The 10,469-nt window shown below is 37.5% G+C and overlaps 1 protein-coding gene across 1 annotated transcript; it reads left to right on the forward strand.

The window, feature by feature from the left end:
- Positions 1–214: 214 nt before the first annotated feature.
- Positions 215–4,632, forward strand: LOC131071251 (non-specific lipid transfer protein GPI-anchored 23-like). The gene is made up of 2 exons (XM_058007006.1): positions 215–301; positions 4,351–4,632. The coding sequence occupies exons 1-2, from the start codon at positions 215–217 to the stop codon at positions 4,630–4,632; spliced, it is 369 nt and encodes a 122-aa protein (XP_057862989.1).
- Positions 4,633–10,469: the final 5,837 nt, after the last annotated feature.

Below are 10,469 nucleotides of genomic sequence, written 5' to 3' on the forward strand. Positions count from 1 at the left end.
TGGTGGACCACCTAGTATCAAGGTTAGAGACAACTTACCCCCACCTCCTTTAAATACTCCATCGGTAAAAACAACAACTACAGATGATCAACCGGTAGCTAAGAGTATGGATGTAGAGGATAATAATCCTAATCCTGAAGTCCTATATACTGTGAATGTTGATACTTAGAAGATCAACATAGTGGTAGACAAAGATTCAACTGATAAGGCTAATATGGCTAGTGAGCCTCCGGTAGCAGGGGAAACTAGTAAACCGGCAGAAGATAAAGAGAAAAAGGCAGAGATTGAGACACAGATTGAGGCATTGAATCAAACAGAGCAAAAGGCTCTGAAATAGCAACAACAACAGGAACAGGAACAGGTACATAAGGAAACAGTGCCACCGACAACTAGTGGAAAACTAGTGCTTAAAGAAATGTAGACACAAACAGACCTACCAGAGGTCAACACAAGCTTGGTTACTTCCACCAGTACTCAGATTGTTGGATCATCGTCAGGATACAAATCAACAAATGTGATTGAGGTGCTATTAGATTCAATCAAGAAAATAACCGATTGCAGCTCACAAGCTTACAAAGCAATTGATGATTCCATACCAATTTTGAAGGTAATTGCTCCCAATTGTAATATAGACAATAAAGACTCTTTAGGACAACTGGATACACTGTGTAAATATATCTCAAAAAACATTGAGAAAATAAGAGAAGAATCAGTGAAGGATAAAGTAGAAGTTGAAAAACAAAAATTCTTTGATGAGCAAATAAAGAAGTGTAACAGATATTTTGACACACTTCTACCGGAATTATGTAATTTGTTGAAAGAGTACAAAAATTTGTACAAAGATACATGTAAAACAAACTTTTTGATTGTAGATATAGATAAGAAAATGAGCAAGGTACAGGATGAGATCAATAAACTTGCAGACAGTTTTGTCAACTCACCTAATACACTATCAGTTTTTGGGGAGAAGATAACAAATTTTGAGGAAGAACTACTCAAATTGGAAAGAGAGAAAGAAATAATAGTAAGGCAAAACATTTGAGATCAAAACTAAGTCCAAGATTGGACTATCTAGCATCTCTACGGAAGGAAGTATCTGAAGCACTAATATAGGGAAGCAAAACACCGCCAGAGCATTTGCAACATCTCACCGATACAGTGAAGAGAACAGAGACAACAATAAAAGATAGCAAGAAGTTTATGGACAGTATAAACTTGATTTTGGGAGATCTTTTTCAAATTGTAACCACCCAGTTACAAGGTTGAAACTACAAACTCTACTAACATCTTGACAACCTTTGTTGTTGATGCCAAAGGGGGAGTAGTGGGATGAGAAAATTCAAATCACAGGACAAGAACCATAAGCTCAGGGGGAGCACACACATTTTTGGTAACATTTTTGGACTACACATTTTTGGATACTTTTTTTTGAAATTTCTCATGAGTGTTGCCATCAATGCCAAAGGGGGAGATTGTTGGCATATGCACACTCTAATGAGACATTGTATGTGATTGAAGGTTTTGTCATTGATGGCAACCTTGCAATCCTATGGCACCGGTAAAAGCATTATATCGGCATTAGCAGATCAAAGTCTACACCGGCATTCAAGACACCGACACTGACACAGAAGAAAGGAAGTATACCGGCACAGAGGCCGATAGGATTTTGTTATATTTTATTTTGTTTATTATTGTAAAAATGTGTAAGCCGACTTGGAAAATTGTAAAATGACTCTTATATATAAAAGAGATCATTGTAGACATTTGGAATGTGATGTAGAAGGAAGATAAGAAAAATATTAGGCAGACCTATTATGCGAAATATAGGTTAAGGGGTATATGTAAAGAACAGAGTAGGAACCGGTACTGAATCAGGCATTGAAGATGCTATTGTAAAGCAGTACAAGATATTGGATTTGTATAATCCTTATTGTAAGTCAGTGAGACTTCCCATTGAGTAGTGAGCTCTAGGCAGTTGGCCTTCCTACATGTGTAGGCCCCTATTGTAAGTAATATTCTCTTATTGGCCAGTGAGTGAATATTGTGGGTCACAAATCCCACCAAGGTTTTTCCCACACCGGGTTTCCTCGTTAAAATCTTGTGTTATGGTGTGATTTTCATGTGGATGTTCTTGATTCTATTTATTGCATTATTTCTTGCATACCGGTACACTGTTATATTATGTTCTGCATGTTTTAAGTTAAGAAATTCCATTAACTAGTCAGATACTGATTCACCCCCCCACCCCCTCAGTATCTATGGGATCCCTAACAGCCAAGGAGTCAGAAAGGTAGACATTAATCAAGGAGATTATAGATTTTGACAAGATGAATGAAGGATCAGGTGCTAATGATGCTAATGACATCTCTGATGATGAGGAGGAGAGATCTGATATTGATCTTGGTATTCTTTAGGATGTGACAAACAAAAGGACTCCATACTGTGGTAAGAGTTCTGCAAACATCACCAAAAGGAAGTCTTTTTTAGAGCTTTGGGTGAAGGACAGGGAGGTAGAAAGACAAACAAAGATCAAAACCTTTCTCTTTCAAGGGAAGGGAAACTCCCTTCATCAAGAGCAATGAAGCTCTTGTCTTGGAATGTTAGGGGACTAGGTGCTCCTAGCAAGCAATGCTTGGTCAACCGTACATGTATTGCAATTCAGGCTAATATCCTGTTATTGCAAGAAACCAAACTAACCGTAGAAGAAATGTTGAATTTTGCAAAGAAACTTGACTTTTGGCAAGTGGAAGTTGTTTAGGTAGAAGGAACATCCGATGACCTAGCCATCCTATGGAAAAAGAATGTCATGAAATTTCAACCTCTAGTTCCTGAGTAAAACTGGCAAGGGGGAATTATGGAATCCTCTAGTAGCAACCTTCATTTTATTCTCATTAATGTTTATGGCCCCATTCCTAACCCAAGAAATGTTACAAGTGTAGTTGTCGTTGCACCAAAAGATCAACCTATTAATGCTCGATACAACCACTAGACTTGTTAAATCCATAGGAGGTGGTTAAGCCATGTCACAAACTCGAGTGTTGCGATGCACAACATAAGGAGACCAAGGGCGTACACCTTGCAACAATCCCCCCACAGCGCAAGCGAGGGATTTGAACCTATGACCAAGCTCTGATACCACTTGTTACAAGTGCGGTTGTCGTTGCACCAAAAGATTAACTTGTTAATGCCTGATACAACCACTAGACTTATAAAATCCAAAGGAGGCGATTAAGCCATGTCACAAACTCGAGCATTGTGTTGCACAACACAAGGAGACCAAGGGCGCACACCTTGTAACAATCCCCCCCCAAGCGCAAGGGAGGGGTTTAAACCTGTGACCAAGCTCTGATACCACTTTTTACAAGTACAATTTTTGTTGTACCAAAAGATCGACCTGTTAATGCCCGATACAACCACTAGACTTATAAAATCCACAGGAGGCGGTCAAACCATGTCACAAACTCAAGTGTTGTGTTGCACAACACAATGAGACCAAGGGCGCACACCTTAGTGTAAATAAATATTCATTATGGATATTATTACACTTTACTTAAGTTAACTTAGGATAATGCCTCTCTTCGTAGTTTGGATTTGAGACACTTAGAGAAGTGTGCACATAGGGATAAAGATTGTAGGAGAAAATCCACCTTTTGTGGTCTTGTTTTATTGTTACACTCCACATTCGGTGGGTCATCCACCTCTTCTGGAATATTATATTATTTCTCCTACCTACCCCTAGTATTTCTTACCTACCCTTGTTTCTCATTGAGCCATATGTCATAATTGTGTGCTCGTACATCCATATGGCCTTGCCTATATAAACAGGCCTATATTCATTGTGTTGGTTAATCCAGTTGATCAGTTGCATATTGATGAAAATATAGTTTGTTCTTGTCATTCTATTGTCTCTCTTTTTATTCTTTTCATTGTGCCCTTGATCTTAACAAAATCCTACATGGTATCAGAGCCATTGGGGCTTCATTGATTGGTTTTTGGAGACATTTTGGAAGACTTCTATTTTTGGATCTAAGGAACAAGCATTTTTTGGAAGCATCTTAGAGCATTTTCAACCTCACCATTGCGTCCAGGAGGTCGTTTCCATAAAAATTGAGTATAAACTCGACCATTTTTGGTGAAAATCGACTTTTGGGGGTGGAGGAATCTTTTGACCAATTTGGGCGGTAAGGTATAGAATTTTCAGATATATATATATATATATATATATATATATATATATATATATATATATATATATATATATATATATATATATATATATATATCCGAAAAAGTTATTTTTTTTCAGAAAAAAGAAATATAGAATTTTTTTTTTTGGTTGGGGGTCCGTAGACCCCCCTACGCCTTCGTACATCCCTGCAGGGTGTGCAGGTTTCGGCAGTACCGGCCGCCAGCAGCACTGCCCAGCGGCCACCAGCCACCACCAGCACCACCGATAGCCCACAGAAGACCCCATCCCGCAAAAGACCTCAGCTCCGCCACCACCCGCAACCTACAGCACGCCGCTCGGAGCCCGTTGCTGCCCATAGCACGCCGCCCGCCACTGCTTCAGCTCCACCGCCGTCGGGACCCCTGGACCCCGCCACTGCCGTTGCTTCTGGCACCACCCTCTAGCCGCCACCACCAGCGCCTCCTGCAGGCTCTCCGAAAGCCGCCGTCAGCCCTCCGGCCACCGCTGAAAGTTTTTTAGGCCGCCGTCAAAATTTTCTGGCTGCCGACTATCTGTTTTCCGATGAATGCCAACAGAAGAAAGCCTACCTGCCACGTCAACGCCCAGTCAGTGCCACCTATTTTTTTTTGCACAGTCACCACCTAGTCAATGCCCAGTCAGTTTTTTTGGAAATTCACAGACACCTCTCCGTTGAGTTGTTTGGTTTTTTAGGCCAACTTTGGAGGCCCATAATTTGCTCAATTTTGCTCCTTTTTGGGTGCAATTTTTTTTTTATTTGGGCTAATTTTTCATGCTCTTTGTAGTGGTGTGGTTATTTTCTGATTTCGGTATACAGGTTTTTCGAAATTTTTGGATTCTCTCAGCTATACCTGTCCAATCCTTAATTCTGCAACTTCAAAGGCCTCGTTTGAGTTCATACGACCCCCTTTTCAGGTGTCGTTTTTTTTTAAAGTGCATATTTTTTTGTCTACTTTCATAATATATGATCAGATTTCAGAGATTTTGAGTAGAAGTTGTACTTTCAGATATTGGTCTTATTTGACCTATTTGGTACTTGTAAATTGCTTGGATCTTAGTTTAGATCTCTTGCATTATTAGTTTGAGTCTCTTTTGGCCTTATTGAGGCAGTTGTAAAATTGAAATCAAAAGCCCACTTTATCATTTTTTGCAAGTGGCACACTAAGTATAAAGTGCAAAATCATCACTTTTGGGGGGGTTCTTTGATTGAGTGAATTTGGGGGGGTGTCTTGTGTGATTGTGTCTCTCTTTCCTTGTGCTCTTTTATTTTTGTTGCAATGAGTCCTCATAAATTTCCACCTTTAACTCCACATAATTATGCATCATGGAAAATTAAAGTGATGCTCTGCAAAAAGGATTAGAAAATCTGTTTGATGACAACACACACAAGAGCACAAGAAACAAATGTTAGTGTTAGCAACAAAATATTATCCTAAACAAGCATATCAAGAGAGATATTAAGCATGAAATAGAAAGCATACAAATATATAATAGATAAACTATACTCCTCCAAATGCTAATCAAGATGCTCATAATTGCTCCTCCCTTGTTCCTCTCCTCTCCAAGTTCCCTATGAGTGTAGCTCTCAACTTTTAGCACTAGCCATGGATGCCATATGGAGATTCAAAATGGTTGAAAATGATAAACAAATGCTATGCAAGTGTAGATAGTGATGCTATGAAAAAGCTCTATGCTAATACCAATATAACAATAATAATCTAATGCTTCCTTTTTTGCTTGAGGAGAAGGGTTCTATTTATAGAAGAAATTGGGAAATGAAGGGTTAAGATTGAGCAATCTTAACAAGGGTTAGGATTGAAAGATATTCAATCCATGTGAGACTTTCAACCCAATCCCATGTTGACAAGTGTCACCATGAGGAGGCTTGAGAGGAGAGATAAGGAGCATTAAATTCTTGAGGGGATATGATGGTTACCTTAGGGGGTTGGGTTAGGGTTAGGTTAATGGATATTCATTTATCCCTTTATCCAAGGGATAAATGAATGTGCAAGGGTTAAATGGTTACCTTAGTCAAAGAAATAAATGCTTTGAAGAGACCCATGAGTCAAAAAGATGGTTAAGTTAGAGGAAAGTCTCTAATCAAAGGTAAAAGGTGAGTTAACCATAAATGGTTATGTAAGAGCATTTAATGGTTTGGAAGGCTTTAGAGGTTAACCATTTGAAAACATAAAGTCTTTAATGGTTATTGAAGACTTTGGAGGTTAAATTGTTGAACACACAAAGCATTAAATGTTTTTCAAAGACTTTGAAGTCTTTGAGAAGTGACTTCAAGTTGCTTAGGAATGTGACAATAATTAAGATAGGATTAATCTAATTAAAAGGAGTTAGAAGAATCTAGAAGGGATTTAGACATGCAAGTGGATTTTGTAGGAGAATGCAAGTGGGAGTAATTTTGGGATTTTCAATTGAAATAAAATCATTCATTTCAATTAAATGGTGTAATTTGCATTTGGATAGATATTTAAATAAATATTAATTTATTTAAATGTAAATGTGAATTTTGGATTTAAATAAATCTTAATTTATTTACATGAAAAAAAGGAAAATAAAGCATTAAATGCTTGAAGACTTTGAGGGAAACCGTTAAAGGCTTGAAAAGACTCTAGAAGGAAGCCATTAAGTTTCAAGACTTTAAGGGAAACCATTAAAGGCTTAAGAAGACTATAGAAGGAAGCCATTAAGTTTGAAGACTTTAAGGGAAACCATTAAAGGTTTCAAGTGGGTGAGAATAAATAGAATTTTAAATAAATAATTTATTTATTTAAAATAGTTGTGCAACTTGCATTTGTAGGAAAATGCAAGTGGGTGGAGGATAAAGGTGATTTAAATAAATGTTAATTTATTTAAATATGAGAGATGAGATTTTGGGGGATTTAAATAAATATTAATTTATTTAAATGTGAGAGAAGATTTAATTAAACAAATATGATTTATTTATTTAATTAATGGTTTGAATTTGGTTAAGTGAATTAAATCAAATAAATTGAATAATTTATTTAATTAATAGGAGAATAGGGTTAAGATGAATTAATTAAACATTAATTTAATTAATTATTGATTGATGGTTAAATAATCAAATAAATACTAAATATTCATTTAATTAAGTGGACAAATTTATGTGACTACATTTGCCCCTCTTTGAGATGGTGTAGTTTTATCATGTCGTTTCAAAGAAAGAAAAATAGGTGCGAAGAAATATGCCCCATAAATATTAATTTAGTGGGTGGTATGCCCCCTTGAGAGATGGGCCAAATTTTTTTGAAAAATCGGGTGATCTCTCGAAAAAGATAAAGAAGTGGAGGGGAGGTAGAATAAAAGAAATTAGCAATAATGGTGAAAGAATGGAAGACAATAGAGTGAATATGGAGAAATGGCAAGCCAGTGAGTACCCGTAGGTTATGCAGAAGATACGGTGCAAATGTGGTGTTGTGTTTTTGATTGATGCTATATAATTGATCAAAATGGTTGGACAATCTGGTGCAATTGGTTAAATTGCCCCAATCGAGTCAAAGCATGACAGTTGATGTCAGTTGTTTGCTTGGACAAGATAAAGTCTGAGTAAGTGAATCAAAGTGACTTGATGGTGACTTAGACAATTGATGTAATTGTCCGATGAAGTCAAGGTATATGAAGCAAAATACTCGTTGAGACTTAGACAATTGATGTAATTGTCTGTTGTGATTGTATTTGATTGGTGGATCAATTGCGTGTGATGGATGGTTGTGGTGAATCATAGCAGCCCTGTTGAGACTAGGTCATTATGATAAATGTCTGATGTAGTCTAGGTTTACCATAATCGATTACCTGTTGAGACCCGAAGATACCTGATCAGAGTATCTGTTGATAGTCTAGGTGTGTGTGAGTCGATGTACCTGTGCAGATAGAGTAACTGGCTTGATTGTGTGGATGACTGAGGATGGGATGTGCAACCCCTCTTGTTAGAGATGGACGGTGATGAATGTAGCTTGATTGAGTTGATGGGATATGATGAAGGGATTTATGATGATTATCGAGATGCAGAGGGTGGGGGGTTCGATGTTAGATAGAAGAAATGGAGGACCTATGACTCATTCCTATGGAAGAAGAAGAAAATAGAGTATGCACCCATTGTCATTACTATGTATGAATGATATGCATCTATTTATGAATGTATGGATGGACAGAATGCAACAGAATGCAATATATACAGATGAGATGGAATGACGATCCATAGCGCTTTATGTTTCATCATTGAAGTTTGAAATGTTGTAAGAAAAATATAAGCAATTGAAATAATGATTCAAGATGACTTGAGTATTCCTTACATGTATTTTGATATAGCAAGTTAATACAAGCAACTTGATATAATGGATCAAGTTGACCTGAGTATTGCTTGCAAAACAGACAAGGATTATCTCCTTTCATGCATGACCTGGAACGTCCTCCTTGATCTTTTGCTGATCATTTCCTGAGACAAGTTCATATCGTAGTCAGAGATAAACCACTATCATGTTTGGATGAGGCAGTAGGAACCAAGGATGGAGCATCGTATCTATAGGCAAACAACATATATAAAGAATAAAAGAATATGGATCCTCGATAATGGTTCATGATCATATGGTCAAGGTATACCCTGTAGTTAGCAAGCCGTAGTGATCTAAGACTGTGTTTCGCATAAGATCACGTAGCTTAGTGAACTTCCCACGTAGACACCATTAGGACATGCCCCAGTACTTCATCAGAATAATTCATAGAAGACTTACAAACAATGCTTAGGAACCGTCCCAGCCACTCTAACCACTTGTGGATATCCTAGAGTAGCTTAGGAACCTAATATATATAAATGAATGAATAACTTATAAATAAACCAAGTATTTGATAGCTTAAACAAAATTTTCTTGTCAAAGAAAATGTCATCTTGTCTTTGTTTTGGTAAGGAAGGATGCATCCTTGTTGAAGACAGTTTGAGTGTTGATGTTGATTGTTTGGTCAATTTGATAAGTGATCATCGTGTGAGTATTTTTCAATGCTTGTTTGGTTTTGCTCAGATGAGTATACAAGGTGTTGCCATGTTTTTGTTTGATTTTTTTATGTTTTCTGATGTTTTTTGGATTTTGTGATTGTTTTGAATGTTTTTAGAGTTTTTGTGATTGTTTTGAATGTTTTTGAATTTTGTGAGACAATTTTCGAATGAAGAACTCAATGAATCACAAGTAATGCATAATCCACTTCCATTAATAGGTTAAGGGCATTGCCCCCAGTTTAGACATGACTATGAAAAAGCGGGATGCAAGATGCATGAAGTACTATCTCTTGATTGCAGATCAATAACAAGCCACGGTTTTGGACTGATGGATGTGTGGATGTAAATGAATGTGATTGCAACAAGTCTGAAAGACAACGGAGCCATAGTCTTTACAAGTGGCGCATGTTTGCCAGGTTTTCACCATCGCACTTACCCAAAGTGCCACCGGAGTGGTTGTTCACTGTTTGAATGCATGATTTTTCTTTACTATTTTGATTTTTTTGTATTTTCTTCAGGACATTTTTCTGAATGTTTTTGGTGTATTTTTGATATGTATGGGAGCCTGATGCTCTGTACAGCTTTTTAGGTATAAGACCGTTTGAGGTGCATGATGTTGATTGGATCTGCTAGCGGTTCTCCTTCTAAAGTAGCCAACTGATATGCCTCGGACCCAAATACAGCAGTGATAACATATCGACCCAACTAGTTCGATTCAAACTTTCCCTAATGTTCTCGGTTTGGTTGGTTACGAGGATTCTCTCGAAGAACAAGATCACCTACCTCTAATGTGTGAGGTCTAACTCAATGATTATAGCTTCTGCTCATACGATGTTGATAGGCTTTCAGGTGATTGTATGCAGCTTGTCATTTCTGATCAAGTAGCTCTAAGTCCTGAAGACGTGAGACCTTGTAGGCCTCATCATCTATAATATAATGCAAGGAAACTCGTAGTGATGGTATCTCAACCTCAATAGGTAAAATAGCTTCTGCACTATAAACCAATGAGTAGGGAGTTGCGCCTGTAGGGGTTTGAATGCTAGTTCAATACGCCCATAGTGCTGGATTCAGTTGAACATGCCAATCACGACTGACATCATTGACTGTCTTCTTTAGGATTCTCAATATGTTCTTGTTTGATGCTTCAGCCTAACCATTGCCTTGTGGGTAATAGGGAGTGGAAGAGCGGTGTTGGATGTGAAATTTCTCACAGAGTTCACGGACATCTTGATTCTTGAA

Source organism: Cryptomeria japonica, chromosome 8 (assembly GCF_030272615.1).
Source record: "Cryptomeria japonica chromosome 8, Sugi_1.0, whole genome shotgun sequence".
NCBI classification, from domain to species: Eukaryota; Viridiplantae; Streptophyta; class Pinopsida; order Cupressales; family Cupressaceae; genus Cryptomeria; species Cryptomeria japonica.

Coding starts and splice junctions, on each gene's coding strand:
- LOC131071251 (XM_058007006.1), top strand. CDS start 215: ATGGCTAGTGAGCCTCCGGTAGCAGGGGAAACTAGTAAACCGGCAGAA. Junction 302..4,350: donor AGATTGAGACACAGATTGAG/GCATTGAATCAA, acceptor GGGGGTCCGTAG/ACCCCCCTACGCCTTCGTAC.